Source organism: Brassica napus, chromosome A3 (assembly GCF_020379485.1).
Source record: "Brassica napus cultivar Da-Ae chromosome A3, Da-Ae, whole genome shotgun sequence".
NCBI classification, from domain to species: Eukaryota; Viridiplantae; Streptophyta; class Magnoliopsida; order Brassicales; family Brassicaceae; genus Brassica; species Brassica napus.
Window position 1 is genome coordinate 27,800,718 of NC_063436.1, and position 17,349 is coordinate 27,818,066.

Sequence of the window (17,349 nt, forward strand, 5' to 3'; positions counted from 1 at the left end):
TCCGAAGAACCTGCGAGTTCCATCTTCGCGAAGTGGAGTCAATAAGGGAGTCCACTGTAAGGTCGGGATACGAATTGTGTTGATTTTTACTGTAGTTTTGTAAAAAAAGAATGCTAAAACTAAAATTAAAATAATAAATATAATTTATTTTTTTAATAAAATATTTTTTTTTAAAGTCACCATCTAGTTATAAACAACAACGAAGTCCACAAATAAAATTGTACAATTTTCAACTTCGACTAACATATATATAGAACACTATCTTTTGATAATTTATAACACCTTAAAGCAAAATAGACTTACGAATTGATATATTGCTTTCATGTCCAACCAAATAGAACACGGGAAAATAAATTTGAACACATTTAAAAAAAAAATTTGGGTCTATTTGCTGATAAAAAAAGGGTCTATTTGTTCGATAAACTCTTTTTTCTCTTTTTCTTTTGTTTAGAATTTTGTTTTTGGACCATCGTACCTCTGCCCAGTCCTTTAACGTGGACATGATTGCTTTAATGTATGCTTCAAACACAAGTGGCTAACTGAAAAAAATCCAAAAAAAAAACAAAAAAAAACACACACACACCCACCAGATAACCAACAACGTAAGAAAATAAGAATCAAACTTCTCACTTCACTCTTGTTCCAACATCTTATATATTATGATGGCGAAGCCATGTGTTCCCCAGATTAAACTTATAAAACAAATTATTTGAAGCGCCAGAGACATGATTAGCTTACTTCAACCGAAATTCGGATGACTTTTCTGCCAGATTTTAAGGTCGATAATTCCACATCAAGAAAAGGTAGAAGATCAAAAATATTACAGCCCCTTTAAACTCAACAGCTAAAGCATATATAAAAAGATTGCGTGTCGATCTGCAAGAGAATGTAACTGAGAAGATATTGTTGGTAGACGTGAAGAACCTCTAGAACATCAATGAGAAAGCAACTCCAACTCCGATGTCGTTCCAAAACAGAACTTCAAAGGAGAAAAAGGGTGGGACGGAGATCGAAAACCAACCTCAAACTAACTTAAAACACTAGAACCTATCAACATAAGAAAAAAAAGCAAGAAATAAACTAGGTAAGGAGCAATGCCAGGTTCTGGAACCACTAGACACTGACCGAACTAAGTCTCGATGGCGGAAAGTTTTTTTTTTTTTTTTAAAGTTAAATATAGTGCAAGATCTGCCTATAAAATAAGTTAAATTTTCATCTCTCCATTGTGTATAGCAGCAAACTTTTGGTTTATTACATCCTAATATTTGATACACACTATTTGCTAGCCAAATTCTATAATTGATTATTAGCTGAATATAATATTTTTGTTAGTTACTTAGTCGCTTAGTCATCATGCCAATTTCTCTAAAAATATGACATCGTCCCACTTTATTTGTTTCCCTCAATATACGTAACCGCAACCCACGTATACGTCCGTAACTACGTTAGCTTTACACATAGGGTAAAAAAGGAACACGATGAGCCAAAAAAAAAAGAACACGATGAGCCAACACAAGAACCTGCCAATTTTCCTATATATATATGAAGCATTTAACTTCAGTATCATAACTTCATAAAATTCCTCATCTTATTTTGAAACTTTGTCCAAAAAGGCAACACGATGAGCCAACACACGAACCTGTTGCTTCCTTTATTTGAAACAGACCAAGATAAAGAAGTTGAACGAAAGACCGAGAAGCTGACGCTAAACGGTGGTGGTAGTGTCTGGAGGTTCAAAGGAAACGGGGCGGCCAAAGAAGCGGCAAGTGTCTCAATAAAAAGTGTCCTATCCAGGTTATTCGAGAACTGCAGCAAAGATGTCAAAAAGACCATTTTGCCCCTGGGTCACGGTGATCCGTCCGTCTACCCTTGCTTCAAGACTTCCGTTGATGCTGAGGAAGCCGTTTCTGAGTCCCTACGATCTGGCGCCGCCAACTCCTACGCCCCCGGGGTTGGTATTTTACCGGCCAGGAGGTACTTAAGTAGTCACTAATTAATTGTTATGTTATGCATATGCTTCATTTTAAAAACTTTAGTGGCTTAGAAATCTAGTTATCTTGTTATTGGTCGGCTGGTTGGGTAATACAGCAAAGAAAACATGCTAATAGAAACATTTTTAAAACTATATTAATGTGGTAGAAAATCTATCAATTCGAAAAATAGTGTGAAGTGTAAAATGTCAATGAAGAACGACTTGAAATTATATATGAAGTCTTATATACGATTCAAAAGCTTTATGGCTGCAACTGGAATGCATTTTTTTGGAATAAAAACTTCCAGAATGCTTGATTCATGTGCATTCCAAAAAACATTTACCAGCTACAACTAAAAAATGAAATGTGTATTCCATTTCATTCCATAACATTCCATACCATTCCAAAAAAAAAAAAAATATTATTTGAAAAATCATTCCAAATCAAAAACGTTTTGGAATAAGTAGAATGCTGATTCCCTTCCATTAAATTCCAGAAATTATAATTCATATCATTCCATATATTCCTTTTAGTTGCTAACAGTTACACCTAACTTTATGAGATATTACACTTTTATGAGGTATTACTCTATGCATGCTATACATTTTCGAAACTATACATAACCTTTACACCTATTTTAATACTCCTATTAATTTAGGGCGGTGGCAAATTATTTGAACCGGGACCTTCCGCATGAATTAAAATCAGACGATATATTTATTACGGTCGGGTGTTGCCAAGGGATAGAGACCATAATTCATGTTCTGTCCTGTCCCAAGTCGAATATCTTGCTCCCCAGTCTTATCTATCCTCTCTACTATAGTCACGCTATATATAGCCAAGTCGAGATTCGCAAGTATGATCTCCTCCCTGACCAAGACTGGGAGATCGATCTCCAAGGCATTGAAGCCATTGCAGATGATAACACAATCGCTATGGTGATAGCTAACCCTCACAACCCATGTGGAAATGTGTACACATATCAGCATCTAAAGAAGGTGAAATACCTTTAAGTTAATATTCTTTTTAACTTCACTCTTTTTCTTTGTCAACTGCCCATTTGGCGAACCAAAATTTGCCAATTTCACTCTTATTTATGTTACATTTGTTGATGTATAGAGGTCGGCTTACTATGAGAGCCAACACATATGGACCTCCCCGGGTCCAACTCTAATTAAGTACAATCATTTTAAACCCCTTATTTCTTACAACATATATTATATCAGATTTGACCCAAAAAGATATTATATCAGATTTAGATTTTAACCACATTCTGTTACCAGTTATTATATTACATGTCTTTGTTCAAAACAATATCTGATAATTATTTTAAAATTTCAGATTTGTTTTTATAAATTTTTTGAAAAGTTAATTATAGAAAGTTACCCAAGAACCCCTAATAATATTTGAGTTGTCCTGAGTATAGGTTGCTGAGATGGCGAAGAAGCTAGGGATAATGGTTATTTCTGATGAAGTTTATAAGCACACAATATATGGAGAGAATCCATTTGTCCCGATGGGGATATTCGCATCGATTGTTCCTGTGGTTACACTCGGATCCGTTTCCAAGGGGTGGCTCGTCCCTGGCTGGAGAATAGGTTGGATGGCGATGCATGATCCAAATAATGTTTTCAAAACCACTGGGGTAGGGTTTTTAGTTTTGGATCATACTTTGATACTTAGTTAATATATCTTCCTCTTGGACGTGATATAATAAACGTTGTAGATATGTGACAGTTTAAACATGTAACCATATCTTTTTGTCATTAAGGTCGTTGAATCCATCAAGGACCTTCTTAACATAAGTCCAGATCCATCGACAATTCTACAGGTTTGTACTCTCAGTTTTATATTAGAATACACCAAAAAAACATGTGCAATGAACAGAGCCGGACCTGAAATTCTGGGGACCTATCCAAAACAAAAAATATATTTAATTTTTATTTTTTTAAAGATATTTTTTTTGAAAAAAAAATAACTGAAAATTATTTTTTAAAATAAAATATTTTTTGTTTACTTAAAACTTTAAAAGAACATTTTAGTCTATTAAAAATATTTTTATATAACTATAATTTTTAAAATATGTTTTTAATCATTTTTGTATATTTTACATTAAACATTTATATATTTAGCATATACAAAAAATATTTTTTTTTTTAAAAAAGGGTCCCACAAAAATGGGGACCCCATTCAAATGTTTCACAAGCATGGGGTCAGCCCGGCTCTAGCAATGAGTTAAAGATAAAATGTAAAAGAACTAGTGTGTTTCTTTTTTGAAAAATAAAGAACTAATGTGTTCCTCTGTATAATTGATAGGTTGCACTTCCAAATATCTTGGAGAAGACAAAGAAAGATTTCTTTGATAAGAAAAACTTGACACTTAGGCAAAATGTAGACATGATGTTCGATGCCCTCAAGGAGGTTCCTTGCCTTGTTTGCCCTAAGAAACCTGAGTCGTGTGCTTACTTAGTGGTACCAATTTCTTTTTATACTTCCATATTTTTTTTATCTAAACATTCTGAATAATCTTTATAAGTATATACCATAATATGCAAGGTCGCTAATACTATTTCCCTAACCATTAAATCTTCTAAGGTTCTTAGCACACTTTTATAATTTTGATAGTACTTTTTGTAACCAAAATATCAGAGTATAAATTATGAATGGCACATACATCAAATCCTATGTAAAAAAGTGTCACTACTCACTAGTGACAATCTAATTTGTATATATGGCAGACAAAAATGGACCTATCACTATTGGAGGACATCACAGACGATGTTGATTTCTGCATGAAGCTGGCCCGAGAGGAGAATCTCGTCCTTTTACCAGGTCAGCATCATAATTCACGTCATCTAAGATTTTGAAGTAATTATAATGTTTTTTAATAAGTAGAAAATCATGAGAGAGATGGGCTGATCTGGAATCTAAATGCAGGAGAGGCATTAGGCAAGAAGAATTGGGTGAGAATCTCGATAGGAGTAGAGAGATCAATGCTAGAAGACGCTTTCGCGAGGCTCAAAAGCTTCGTCGGTCGCCATGTCAAATCAGAAACGACTTAAGAAGTCAGCTTCATTGTCGGAAACCTGGGACTCTATCTTTCTACTGTTTTTGTATTTCTCTGTTCAATAATTTCTCGACAATGTTCGAGACTTTGGATTATTGTGTGTGTTGTGTGTGTGTGTGTGTGGGCGCGTATGTGTACGCAGCTATGCTTGTCCAGTTGTCGGCTAGAAGGTCGTTTTAATAAGTGGAGTCGAGTCAAAAACATCATGGCTCGAGCTTAATTACCATCTTGGATTTGATATATGACGAGTTGAGAATAAATAATATTTAACGATAAAACCTTTTACTCCTTCAAATAATTTTAAGAGTTTTTCCGCATATTAAAATAAAATAATAAGTATTTATAATTAATTATATTATATTAACAATTAAATACATTTTTTAATACATACCAATAAATAAAATAAATTTATAATAAAATATTTTAATAATTCATTAATACTACTTCCCGAAAGTAAGATCTTTTAAAACTTTTTTTTGTTTCAAAAAATATATTTTCTATATTAAATTTATTGAAAAATGTATGATAAAGTAATATATAAATTAAATTATAAACATTTATTAAATTTTTAATAAGCGTAAATATTCTAGAAAATCTTATTTTCGGAAAATGAATGATTATAAATTAATAAAAATATTTTACTTTTGGAACCAATAAAAAAGTAAAAATATTAAAGTTGTAAAGTAGGTGATAATTAAATATCAAACCACAATAGGACACGTGACAGGTCCATCATACACCGCAAAGCAGGCGATAACTTCTCTCGTCCGTCTTGGGAGAGAGCGAAGGAAGGCATCGTCGTCGTCGTCGTCTCTTTATAAACCCTAAAAAGTACATAGATTCCACCATTAGGGCGAACGCGAAAATCTAAAATTAGAGAGCGATGGCGAGTACAGCAGCTGCGACGGGAACGACGACGGCGAAGAGAAAACCTGTTTTTGTGAAGGTTGAGCAGCTGAAGCCTGGAACGACCGGTCACACATTGACGGTCAAGGTCGTTGACGCCAATCCTGTGGTTCCGGCTGCGAGGAAGGCTCGTCCGGGGGGCTCTATGGGTCGTCCGTCTCAGCCGAGTCGAATCGCTGAGTGTCTCATCGGAGACGAAACGGGGTGTATTCTCTTCACTGCTCGTAACGATCAAGGTTAGTCACAGTACTTAGTCTTTTTCTTACATGATGTGGAAATGGTATTGTCTTATTGATAAAGTCTTATCCTTTTGGTTCTCTAATGCATCAATGTCTATTTGAGAAAGTATTGTGACAAACTGGTAATGTGATGTCGATTTTTGGACATATATTGCAAAAAAAGCTCTCATCTTGTCTGAAAATGGTAACGGAATTACAGTGAAGACCAGTACAGGACTAATGTTTGTTTCAATTTGGTGTTTGTGTATTTGACGGAAGTTGTAGAATGTATTTTATCTTTGTGATTAGTAATGGTGAAACTTGTTTGGTCAGATGTTGAGCTTAATGTTGTACATGATTCAAAAACTTCCATACCTGTTATTGTGGCTTATTGATTAGCCTGGTTCGTTTTTGTGTGTATAGTTGATCTGATGAAGCCAGGGGAGACAGTGATACTGCGCAATTCGAGGATAGACATGTTCAAGGGTACAATGAGGCTAGGGGTTGATAAATGGGGACGCATCGAAGCTACTGAACCTGCATCTTTCACAGTCAAAGAGGATAACAATCTCTCTCTTGTTGAATACGAACTGATTAACGTTACTGATCAGTGAATGTCGTTTTATGCTAGTGTTTGGTTCTGATTCTTCTACCGTTAATGTCTTTTGTACGACTGGTTCAGATATGCCTGTTTTTGTAGGAATGCTTTCTTTTTTTTACCTTAATACATGATGCCAGAATCTCGCTTATTGAGTCAATGGCAATGGTATTGTTCCCTTGAATGTGTTGATGTTGTGTTAAAAGACCATTGAGAGCTTTTTTTAATGCTCACCAATCTTTGAAGTCAAACTAAGAACTTCACGAAAGAGATATGAACCTGAAATGGGCGTAACTTATAATAGCATAGAGAGTCTTACAACACAGCAAAAATGTTCCACGTTCCTATCACAAGCCCTCATGTTTCAATACCAACAAAGGAAACAAGAACAAAACGAGATAGAAAACTAGATTCACTCCACTTCTTTGATGATCCTTCTTGTCCGATGAGATTCAGTGACAACTGTTCCTGGGGCACTATGAGCTTTCCTACGGTCATCTTTCCTTCTCTTCGCATCGTTCATGGCTCTGCTTTCCGCTTTTGCTTTGTATATAGGTTTCGGCAAGTGCCTGTGTCTGTAATTTCACATCAACCAAAAACGTTAATGTTTTAGTCTTTTGACAAAATCTCCAAAGTTGGAAGCCATTTTTATCTGTGTGATCATGTACCTGACAATACGCTTGATCTCAGGAAGATGCTTGTACCGATTCTTCACCGCCTCATTGTACTCATGCTTCTTCTGCTCCCTTGGAAGAATCTGCAAACACCAATCAACATATGAGAATTTGCCATTTTCAATTTGTTTAAAACAAGCTTAATGCTACAGATTCTTACAACTCCTAGTTGCTCTGATGCTTTGGCCTTCCACAGCCTGAGATTAGTGTCATCACTGCCCGATATAACATAGGTAGCATCACTGCTATACTTGACACAGAATACTCTACAAGAGACAAAAAAGTAAACAAACGCATTATTATATTAAAAACGTTTACAATAAGTTAACAAAAGTGGTTCACCAGGGTACCTCTGCATCCTCTTCGTATGGTATATTTCCCTGCTGTGTCCTCCATTGTATGGGAAGATTCTCACGGATCGATCATACGAACCGGTAACGAATTCACGACCAGTTGGTGAAAAATCAATATCCATCCTGGAAAAGATGATTAAAATTGATAAATCATAATGCATTATGATAATCACACGTTGAATATTTGACATGGGGTTTTATCATTCTTACACAGCAGAAACATGATCTTTATGCACGCACTTTGCTTCTTCATTCTTTCTACCATCAAAGCTATAGCAATTGCCATCTTCATTTGCCTATTCAGTTTCATCAATTAAGACATAAGCCAAGGACAAATGCTGATTCCTCCAGTTTGATAAATTCATCAGAGAAATTTTCATTCTATGATTATCACTTACAGCTGTGAAGTTCATAGGCTCCATAGGGTTCCATGCAATTGAATTTGTTTTGGTCTGCCAAAGGAACAAGCAATTGTTAAGTTTGAAGAGTAAGAAAAAAATGCTTTTACATATGAAGAGAATGAGTGAAGCGAGTTTCAACTATATACCCTCATGAGAATTTTCCTCGCTGCAGAAGACATGCGGATATCATAAATGGATATGTGGTTATCGCTGCAAGAAGAAGAGAAACCATCTTACAGTGTTAGAGAAAGCTATGGAATGTCTACAACAGATAGTCTTACACAAGTTTAAGGTAGAAAGTATATATACCCAGAAGATGTCGCCAATATATCAGGCTCTCCAGGATTAAACCGGACAGATATTACAGAGTGACTTCCAGACGTGAAACTCTGGACTGGCTGAGACCTATTATGATTCCATATATCAAGTTGAGCTCCGGCTGTAGCAAAAAGATCTCCTTCAAACTGATGATCAACAGCCCTAGAAGTGAAAGAAAGCTAAATAGCTCAAGTTTTGTGGACATAAAGAATAATAAGAAATGGAATGAAGATGGTAAAAAGCTTACAATAACGCATTCTTGCAGGTATAGACCGCAGATGGCTGGGACAAAAAGAAGCTTGTTGTTAAGATAAAAAAACAATACAAGAGAATACAAGGGTTATAAGAAAAAACAAACAATGAACCACCTCAGTAGATTTTTCAGATGAGAGGTCAGAGTCTTCAAGCGAAGGACGAGGAACACTCCACAAACGAACACTGCACAAATCCATTCATCTTTAGTCTCGGTCAAGGACTAAAAAGGTTTTTAAATTCATATATATATATCTTACTTGCAATCAGTTCCGCAAGAAACCAAAACATTGCCATCGGTTGATACTGTAAGACCACGCACAGCACCTAGATGACCAGGAAACTGGCAAACCGTACGCCTGCTCGTTCCAAGGCACGGAACATATAATTAGTAAAACGAGACACTAAATAAACTTCACACTAGTTCAAGAGAATAGAGAAGATCTCAACCTCGTAGCGATATCCCAAAGGCGAATATCTGCAAAGAAGAAACATATAATAAGTTTCAGCTTAAAAAGAGTATAAGCATCACATAGATTTCAACACTGATAACAAACAGAATCCGAACTTTGAGCTAAATCCTAATGCGTTAAGGCCATTATTAAATACATATACATTCTCCTTTTGGTCATATCACTATCAAAGTATGCATTGAAGTTATAAACTTGGAGAAAACAGGAGCTGGAAACTTATACCTCCATCCATAGAAGCGGAGAAGATACCCTTCAAGTAATTAGGGTTCTTAGCCATACACGAGATTCCATCGCGATGCCCATCCATTGCTCCTACGAACGGCCTTGCAAATATCTACAAAGCAAAACCCACAAGCAAAGTTGAAAGCTTTCGAATCAAAACTAATCAGAAGCAAAACAAAAAGAAGCAAAGATCGAAAAGCTTGATGATGGCAAAACCTTCTCAAGTTTGGCAGCTGTAAGTGCCCTCTGATACTCAACCGCCTTCTCCATGGGTCGGAGACTCGGGTCGAAGTTGTGAAACACCCTCTGAACCCAAACCCAAGTTTGATTAGGTCATGGAGGGGGAGAGTATAAACTGAATCACAAATTTACCTGAAGGTCCTGACTTCTTTCTCGAGTGAACTCATCAACCGATCTCGATATAGTCTTGATCCTCATTGTTTACGACTACGAAAGCTCACGGCGGAGAGTAACGGTGAAAGAGAGAGAGAATGTGAGCTAAAGATATTTGGTTGCAGACAGGAAAAACCCTAGAGATTGAGAGGTTTTTGAGAGGTGATGAAGCTTGTATTGTTGTGCTTAGATGGGCTGATAAATTATTATTTAAGCCCAAATAAGGTTTGCTAATTGGGCCGTATACAGTTTTCTTGGATAGTATTTGTTATTTCTTACAAAATAACTCATTATGTGATTTTCTTTGTTTTAAAATAGTTCATATCTTGAAAGTCAATAAATGATATATTCAACTTTAATATGTTTTGATTTTCAGGCAAGAAGTCTAAAAGATGGGTTATACAAAAATAATCATAAAAATACGCATGAGCTTTGACAAAATCTTTGCGTCGTCGGACTTTTACTAGTTTGGTAGCAGTAGTGGCACAAGCATCTCTTACATTAGGTAGGACAAGTCAAGTTCTCATGTTTTGAAATTTGAATATCAAAGGACACAATTAAAAAAAAAGGAAAAAGTTGAATTAATTAATATCAATATAACACTCTCTGAATAGATGCTAATGTGGCTATAAGCCAACATTTTCTATTAAACAAAGATTAACCACTTTTACATCCGTATAATGTGTTATTTATTCAATGTTTCTTCCCCAAGCTAAACTGGTAAGCAGTAGAGTAGTTAATTGGTCCTCTTGCGCGGTAGTTCAATTAGTCAAGTCTTGGCTTCCGCGTTAAGTTTCAAAACTCAAGCTTTGACTTTTAAGAACAAAAGTAAACCTTTGTTTTATAGTTGTGCAAACACATCGGCATCGAAATAATTTATTTGTATGTAATTTATTTTAATATATAGATACATTTGTCTAAAATAATTTAGATCATTGATTTGAAAGAAAAATGTTTTAGTTGTCTCATTAAACTTAATAAATAAGCATATGAATATGATGATAAGAATATCTTGCTTGAGCAGTTTGCATGTTAGATGTTAGCTTTGATAAGGTTTATTTTATAATAGCCGCGTAAATATATATATTTTTAGCACTCTCAATTCAAAATTGTGTATACATCGAGTGTTGTAGAGCGACCCCTTCAAGTCACAATACGTGGTCAACACGCAAATCGTGAGATGGCGCCGGTAAAATCCGACCTAAGTGATGAACTCATTGAGTCATGACCACTTCCTCGTAAAGAAGCATATATATACTCCCTCTCCAACTCTCCTATCCAACATAACCATACCTCCTAATTTTCTTTCTTAACCAAACAAACAAAAATCTTTTATTACCTGACTACTTCGAAGCTCCTCCTTATTCTTTTTACGCAAAGCAGAGAAAGCAAAATAATATGAGGAGAGTTAGTTGGTCTACTATTTTGATCGTGGTGATGATGGTGTCGTTGTTGGTGGTAGAACACGTGGTGGTTCCTGCCGCGGCGGGGAGGGTTCTAATGGAGAAGTCAGGAGACGGAAGAGCGACGGTGATGAGTGTGGAGAAGATGAAGTCGACGGTGGGTTCCTGGTTTCAGCGTCTGGCTTCAGGTCCTAGTCCAAGAGGTCGTGGCCATTAAAACTAGTTTTCTTTTTTCAAGCTGGAGGAGATGGATTAGTGTCGATATAACCAATATGTATACAAAAAAAATATTCAATTCATTTATTTCTTTGTTGTTTGATCTCTAGGGTAAATTCACATATTTAGCCAGTAGAAACCAAACCATCATTTTGACCCCGAAAGTAAATATATCTTACACCATCATTATACATGTACATTACAAGTTCGATTTGAACAAAATTTCCCAAGTCAGAATATTACAACCTAGTTTCGGCCACCCACTAGATCCAGCATATTCTGCTAAGTCGTTTTTAAAATCTTAAGGAATCGGTAACCGTTCTCGACCATTAACGATGACCACGGTACATCCTTACTTTTGTTGGTTGTTAATTTCAATAAGATTGTGTACTCTGCCTTTTGCGAGAGAATTATTTGTGTGGTTGTTGGAAGCGGCTTCAACAAAAAATTATTGTAAACGAGTGAGCCTTGCACGCCAGCCTGCCGGGTCACCTTCCTAACATTTTATATTACATAGCTTTTGCCAAATCATGAGGACAACAAGACGCGTCTGCATGTTAAACAAATTAGAGGCGGAGTGAGAACGAAGCATGAAACTAAAGTTACCGAGCAGTAAACCAAAGAGTAGAACAAGTCGATCTAGAGAATTGAAAATTTGGAAAAAAAATATTATCCAACTTTAGAATGATTTAGTGCACAATAAGCGCGATTCAACAAAAGGAAATTGTAAAAACTAAACCATTTAATGGGAACATAAGCCAATAAACTAAGCACACAAAAAGGATTTCTTGTGCACATAACAACCACATAGCTCTTCCAAATGCTCGTCACTTCAAACTTCGGATTCACTCCTCTCTATAGTCTGGATTTTCTTTCAATATGATGAAACCTTCTAGTATGGGAGACAATGGAATGTACCTGTGACACCAAACGAGAACCAGGATATAGTAGATTGCAAAATGTAAAACAGAGTTTCGTCTAAGAGTAGGAAGCAACATACTTGTCAGTTGCGAGCTCAGCTCTCTCCCCAGCAGCAAGGAGAACTGGTGTTGAGTGGGTTTGGAACCCAGTGATTGTCTTGGGACGACCTGCCTGTCCAACCACATCAACCGCTTGTCCTACTCGCACTGGCACGGAGATGGGCTTCAAGTTCTCATCCACCGTCAGCATCATCCTTGGCTACACACTCAAACCGTTTGTGTTAACATACAAAAAAAATCTATTTAAGAAAGAAGACAGAACATTGAACTCACCTGCATCGCCAGGACGAGGAAGTAGAGCACGTAATGGTATTTCCCCAGTATGATGGATTTCATGTCAAGGCATGCATGCAACAATGTTACTATACCAGCAAGCGCGGTTCTGACCACACAAAAAAAACGACAGAACACATGTTTAGGATTTACAAAAAAATATAACAATCATCTTGGAAAGCAAAGTATTCACACAGTAAATGTTAAAACTTACGGGGATAGCAAGAGCCTCTCAGAGTGGAAGGGGCTGAGAGTTAAGAGACCCTTTCCCATATGCACCAGCCCTTGAGCAATACGCACCTGAATTTACACCTTAACAAATAAGAACTGTGTTTATTCCACGAAATCAAAAAACATAAAATTTAACACATTACACAGAAGAGGAGGCTGGCATCCTTGTAATAATAGCTGGAGAGGTTTCTAAGCATGCCAGCAATCCTTGCATTGTTAGTTCCAGCGCCGATCAAACCAAGGGAAACAATCGCTGACTGTAGAAATCAGATTAAACATTGCAAATTAAGTCAATGAAAAACTACTACACCTGAATCTTGAGTGGCGAAAAAGATAAACTCACCATGGCAACTTCTGAATCTGTGTCATGGCTAAGCCGGCTCAAGGTGTCCATAACAGTCACCTGGAATCAAGGAAACGATTAGAGAGTATTATTAAGAAGTAAAGTAAAATCAGATTTTCTTTAAAAGAAAAGTATATTCACCTTTGGGTTTGAAATACATAGGAGACCAAGTGCCAAAGGCACTGCACGACGAACGTTCTGTTCTCCATATTGCAGCACGCGCTCCAGAGAACGGATGGCCATATCAAGACCCAGTTCTTCAGACATAGCCACCATCGCTAACCCAAGCACGGCTGGACCCTGGTGGATATCACCCTTCTCCAGATGCTCTCCACACTGAGCCAGAAGGTCCTGGACCTTAAGGACATTCCCAGTTCCAGCATACGCACATGAAAGAAGTGTCATATCACAATACTTTCTGATTTTCTCATTGAACGTCTTCGAAACCTCTGCGGTGGCCTCCACACTCTCCTGCTCGATATTGGAACAAGTTTAACACTAACAAAGCGAGAGAAAAAAACAACAAATAATCAAGTGTGCGACTCGTTGTCTACCTGTTTGCCAAGGTACAGAAGTCCAAGTCCTAGAGGCAAGAAGCGAGTGAGGGCTTCACCCAGTTCCGCCTCACTCCGATCCATCAAAGCGAATATGATGGACTGTGCAACCTCTTCGTTACACGAACCAACGTAAATCATCCCTAAACTAAGTGCGGCAAACGCAATCACATCGAGAGGTGCTTTTGCATCGTTTAGTATTGGAGACAAACTGCTTCTTATCTGTCCATATAGTTTAGCAACGTTAGTGTCTCGTCAACAGAATATTCAACGTAAAACTGTTAAGTGGAAACATATCTTCACCTGATCGTTTTGGGAGCCTGCGTATGCAATCCCGAGGCCCATAATAGCACCGATTCGGACAGATGAGTCCTCTTTGTCAATGTATTCTCCAAGAAGGGCCAATGCCTGAGAAAGAAACGTTAGTGAGAATAGTGTATGGCGAGAAATATTGAGCACAAAGAGATCAACTCACAGGATCACAGTCATTCTTAATGCCGCAGTTAACAATCCCAACACCAAGCAGAGCTCCAGCGATGATTGGATTATCATTGGAGTGGAAATATTTGTCGAGGTGAGTGAGTCCAGCGTCCACATCCCACAGTAGAATCATACCCTATCATAGGGAAACAACGACGTCCCGTTTACAATCATCACTTCAAAGATATGAAACACAGTAGCTAGTCAATGAATAAGGATGCATACCAGACTAGCAGCTGCACTGGTCTTGCCATGTTCTTTGTTTTTGAAGAGCCAGTTTCCAGCAGATCCACTGGTCGAGTCTGATGGCACTGTCATCAATTTGTCCTGCAATAAGAGAATATATCAAAAGGACAGCCAAGCTTAGTAATTTTAAATGTGCACAAAATAAGAAAATGAAATCATACCTGGCCAAAACCAGCATTTACAAATGCATTCACAAAAGTGGCAGCCAGATTTTGTCTAGCGGAATCCGCACTTGGGCCAGAGCTAGCCCTGCCATCAAGCAAGTGAGCCTGCAAAATTTCATTAAAAAGATAAGAAACAGATCCTGTGACCAAACCAATAACAGGCCTAATTATGATAAAACTTATATACCTTGTAGATGTCTTCAGGCGTCTTGGCTTCCATGACCTCAATATCCCTTGCAAGCGTCAGATATCCTTCACTTAACTTTGTGTTGTTAACAATATCCTGTAGCATTTCTCTGTCAACGTCGTTTTCAACCATCTCAGGGTCAAGCTCAAAGGTGATGCCCTGCATTGGGGAATAATAAGAGAACAGGATAAACAAGAAAGTGAGTCATCAGATACTGAATCTCTTCAGTGGTGTTAATATTTTAAGCACTTACATGACGTGATATCATGTAGCAGAACTGTTTCTTTCTTAGCAGGTCAGTGCATGAGGTAAACACTTGCTTCACATACTGCAATAACGAAAATATATATCAAGTTAGAAAAACATCACTTGGAGGATTCTCCAGTTGTCCCCATGGCGTAGAGAGAAGATATTAAGTTATGTATGAAGATTAGAAGCCAGACCTGCATGTTATCAAGAAACAGTGCAATTTGCAAAGCGTTTGGATATTCTTCAAACTTAATGTAGATCATGTAAGCAATATCTAAAACCAGCATGTCGTCCGGTCCTGGAAGGTACCTGAACAAATAGAAAATTACAGTGAGTAATCTAAAACCACAAATTGAGTGTTGCACACTAGTCAGATGAATAAGATGATCATATTTAAATTACTTGGCTGCACTGGTGAGATAGTTGCACGTCCTCCTGAAATTAGTGCGGTCTACATGCTCAAGTAGAAGATCAAGATCCTCAACATCCATTAAGAGGTCAACAGCTTCAGTTTCTGCATTATGCTGCAACAAACAAAACGGAATCCTTCAGAGATAGGAAAACACAAGAGATACAAGTCTCAAGCCTATAAATAAAGGTTTTATTAATTTAAGTACATAACGGAACCAAGAATGTTAGTATGAGAGGGATCTCACCTTCATGTGAAAAGCAACAATTTGCTGCACAAGATCCATTAAGTCTTCAATAGAAGCCTCCTCACCCTGATTTTAACAAAAAAAAAAATAACAAGCATATAACCATCTGTTAGAAGCAATTCAAAATAAAGCAGAAAAACACATTGTCATAATATTCACTAACGGACCGGCAGAGAAAAGCCAAAAAAGAAACTAATCATGACCAATTTGTTTTCTAACCTGACGAACTGTATACTCTTCAGCAATCTCTCCGGCCAAGTTCCTGACATACTCGTGACCCCAAGATCCGATATCACCCTCTGATCCAGTCAACCTATATCCTAAGCTTTCCTGAAAAGAGTATTGCATAACAAAATCAATCAACAAAAACTACCTCAAATTCTAGCAAGAACCACAAAATACAAAACTGCTTAAGGCATATCATAAGACGAAGCACACAGAAAAATATGTTTTTATCCATTCCTACTATAAAAGCACATACCCTTTGACCCTCAGCAGACATGGTCAGTGCCAAGACAGACAGTATATCAGCCAGCAATTTCTGCAGACACATAAAAAGCCATCTTTAATCCATACACAGTAGTAGAATGAGAGAGAAGATGGTAATAATTTCTTGAAATTGTTACCTTGAGATCGGACTCCGCCATATTTTTATGAAACTCCTTAAGAGTTCCATAGTGAGGGCGGAGAAACTTGAGGGGTTTAGGAACCGACGTCATGGAGCTTGTTGAGGCACGGATCTCCTGCCTACAGATAAAAAAAGATTATCTGAGTATTATCAGCTAATTAAATCGAGAATAGGTTAAGAGAAACATGACTTTACCTCATGCTTTCGAGAGCAGCCTTCTGGAGTTCAGGATTAGGGTCTTGGACCCTCTCAACATAGAGCTCCAGGTTCTGCTTTAGTTGCAAGTCCTCTTCAGACTACAAATCACATCAGATGCAAAAACCAAGTCATATAGCAATCACTTTAGCAAGGCTTTCAAAACCAACAAACAGCTTATCAGCTTAACCCTAAATCTCTACATTAGTGCAGAATCTAGAGCTTAATCGTAAATCTCCACTAACTCTGATTATGAACTAACTCTTGCAGCCACGCAAAGAATCAAAGAGAATGAGAAATAGAAGTTACCAGATCTTCCTCTTTCTTATCATCCTTCTTCTTGGGATCCTTGGAAGGAACCTTAATCGTAGCTTCATCTCGCTTCGCACCATCACCAACGCTGTTCGGATCTGGACCTGGAGCCATCTCGATCAAACTAGCACAAGATCAATCTGTAGAATCGTCGGAATTCGAAATCTCGGACCAAATCGAGCAAACCCTAAGACTTTAAAGTGCAAGTTGGAGAAGAAGGATGCTTTTCTTCCGGAACTGAACTGCTGTAATAACGAAACAGATAAGAAGTAAATATACACACTTGCGGAGAAGATTACCCGTCCATCAAGAATTCTATTATGGGCTAGGCCCATTATACAATTGGGCTACTTAATAGCCCGAACAAAAAATAGATGATAATTT

General features: G+C 37.3%; 5 protein-coding genes across 6 annotated transcripts; 3 read left to right on the forward strand and 2 right to left on the reverse strand.

Annotated features, from left to right (window-relative positions):
• The first annotated feature begins 1,556 nt into the window (after positions 1 to 1,556).
• LOC106440999 (S-alkyl-thiohydroximate lyase SUR1) lies at positions 1,557 to 5,318 on the forward strand. 2 transcript variants are annotated; one of them, XM_013882780.3, is made up of 7 exons: positions 1,558 to 1,974; positions 2,632 to 2,971; positions 3,400 to 3,618; positions 3,745 to 3,804; positions 4,290 to 4,445; positions 4,712 to 4,805; positions 4,911 to 5,318. In XM_013882780.3, exons 1-7 carry the CDS (start codon positions 1,622 to 1,624, stop codon positions 5,033 to 5,035), a joined length of 1,347 nt encoding a protein of 448 aa, XP_013738234.2. In that variant the 5' UTR covers positions 1,558 to 1,621; the 3' UTR covers positions 5,036 to 5,318. The 2 variants fall into 2 exon arrangements, with proteins under 2 accessions (XP_022575441.2, XP_013738234.2); XM_022719720.2 differs by lacking the exon at positions 4,290 to 4,445 and having other exon boundaries at positions 1,557 to 1,974.
• Positions 5,319 to 5,844: 526 nt separating this feature from the next.
• BNAA03G49260D (uncharacterized protein At4g28440) lies at positions 5,845 to 6,940 on the forward strand. Its single transcript, XM_013882781.3, has 2 exons — positions 5,845 to 6,182; positions 6,588 to 6,940. Exons 1-2 carry the CDS (start codon positions 5,924 to 5,926, stop codon positions 6,776 to 6,778), a joined length of 450 nt encoding a protein of 149 aa, XP_013738235.1. The 5' UTR covers positions 5,845 to 5,923; the 3' UTR covers positions 6,779 to 6,940.
• A 96-nt stretch (positions 6,941 to 7,036) lies between these two features.
• Positions 7,037 to 10,040, reverse strand: LOC106440997 (DDB1- and CUL4-associated factor 13). Its single transcript, XM_013882779.3, has 15 exons — positions 9,828 to 10,040; positions 9,672 to 9,761; positions 9,456 to 9,567; positions 9,211 to 9,238; positions 9,021 to 9,119; positions 8,877 to 8,946; positions 8,756 to 8,790; positions 8,500 to 8,670; positions 8,337 to 8,400; positions 8,188 to 8,241; positions 8,000 to 8,085; positions 7,787 to 7,912; positions 7,597 to 7,702; positions 7,431 to 7,519; positions 7,037 to 7,337 (listed from the first exon to the last, which is right to left on the reverse strand). Exons 1-15 carry the CDS (start codon positions 9,891 to 9,893, stop codon positions 7,175 to 7,177), a joined length of 1,359 nt encoding a protein of 452 aa, XP_013738233.1. The 5' UTR covers positions 9,894 to 10,040; the 3' UTR covers positions 7,037 to 7,174.
• Positions 10,041 to 10,907: 867 nt separating this feature from the next.
• On the forward strand, positions 10,908 to 11,891 carry LOC106440996 (PAMP-induced secreted peptide 1-like). The gene has a single exon (XM_048764286.1). It carries the CDS (start codon positions 11,247 to 11,249, stop codon positions 11,466 to 11,468), a length of 222 nt encoding a protein of 73 aa, XP_048620243.1. The 5' UTR covers positions 10,908 to 11,246; the 3' UTR covers positions 11,469 to 11,891.
• A 216-nt stretch (positions 11,892 to 12,107) lies between these two features.
• Positions 12,108 to 17,225, reverse strand: LOC106440995 (26S proteasome non-ATPase regulatory subunit 2 homolog A). The gene is made up of 22 exons (XM_013882778.3): positions 16,963 to 17,225; positions 16,654 to 16,754; positions 16,457 to 16,577; positions 16,312 to 16,371; positions 16,050 to 16,160; positions 15,831 to 15,896; positions 15,577 to 15,698; positions 15,369 to 15,483; positions 15,179 to 15,253; positions 14,926 to 15,084; positions 14,736 to 14,843; positions 14,554 to 14,655; positions 14,324 to 14,464; positions 14,152 to 14,256; positions 13,849 to 14,070; positions 13,436 to 13,765; positions 13,295 to 13,354; positions 13,095 to 13,208; positions 12,935 to 13,020; positions 12,721 to 12,829; positions 12,468 to 12,646; positions 12,108 to 12,385 (listed from the first exon to the last, which is right to left on the reverse strand). The coding sequence occupies exons 1-22, from the start codon at positions 17,077 to 17,079 to the stop codon at positions 12,313 to 12,315; spliced, it is 2,676 nt and encodes an 891-aa protein (XP_013738232.1). The 5' UTR covers positions 17,080 to 17,225; the 3' UTR covers positions 12,108 to 12,312.
• Positions 17,226 to 17,349: the final 124 nt, after the last annotated feature.

Bases quoted from the DNA above. Each gene is read 5' to 3' on its own strand.
- LOC106440995 (XM_013882778.3), bottom strand. From the start codon at position 17,079: ATGGCTCCAGGTCCAGATCCGAACAGCGTTGGTGATGGTGCGAAGCGA. The intron at 15,254-15,368 runs GTCTGGCTTCTA...TCGTTATTGCAG, and splicing joins TGTTTCTTGATAACATGCAG to TATGTGAAGCAAGTGTTTAC. The intron at 12,647-12,720 runs GTGAGTTCAATG...TTGAGTGTGTAG, and splicing joins TCCTCGTCCTGGCGATGCAG to CCAAGGATGATGCTGACGGT.
- BNAA03G49260D (XM_013882781.3), top strand. From the start codon at position 5,924: ATGGCGAGTACAGCAGCTGCGACGGGAACGACGACGGCGAAGAGAAAA. The intron at 6,183-6,587 runs GTTAGTCACAGT...TTGTGTGTATAG, and splicing joins CACTGCTCGTAACGATCAAG to TTGATCTGATGAAGCCAGGG.
- LOC106440999 (XM_013882780.3), top strand. From the start codon at position 1,622: ATGAGCCAACACACGAACCTGTTGCTTCCTTTATTTGAAACAGACCAA. The intron at 3,619-3,744 runs GTAGGGTTTTTA...TTTGTCATTAAG, and splicing joins ATGTTTTCAAAACCACTGGG to GTCGTTGAATCCATCAAGGA. The intron at 4,446-4,711 runs GTACCAATTTCT...TATATATGGCAG, and splicing joins AGTCGTGTGCTTACTTAGTG to ACAAAAATGGACCTATCACT.
- LOC106440996 (XM_048764286.1), top strand. From the start codon at position 11,247: ATGAGGAGAGTTAGTTGGTCTACTATTTTGATCGTGGTGATGATGGTG.
- LOC106440997 (XM_013882779.3), bottom strand. From the start codon at position 9,893: ATGAGGATCAAGACTATATCGAGATCGGTTGATGAGTTCACTCGAGAA. The intron at 8,086-8,187 runs GTAAGTGATAAT...GAAACTGAATAG, and splicing joins AGCCTATGAACTTCACAGCT to GCAAATGAAGATGGCAATTG. The intron at 7,703-7,786 runs GTACCCTGGTGA...TGTCTCTTGTAG, and splicing joins CATACGAAGAGGATGCAGAG to AGTATTCTGTGTCAAGTATA.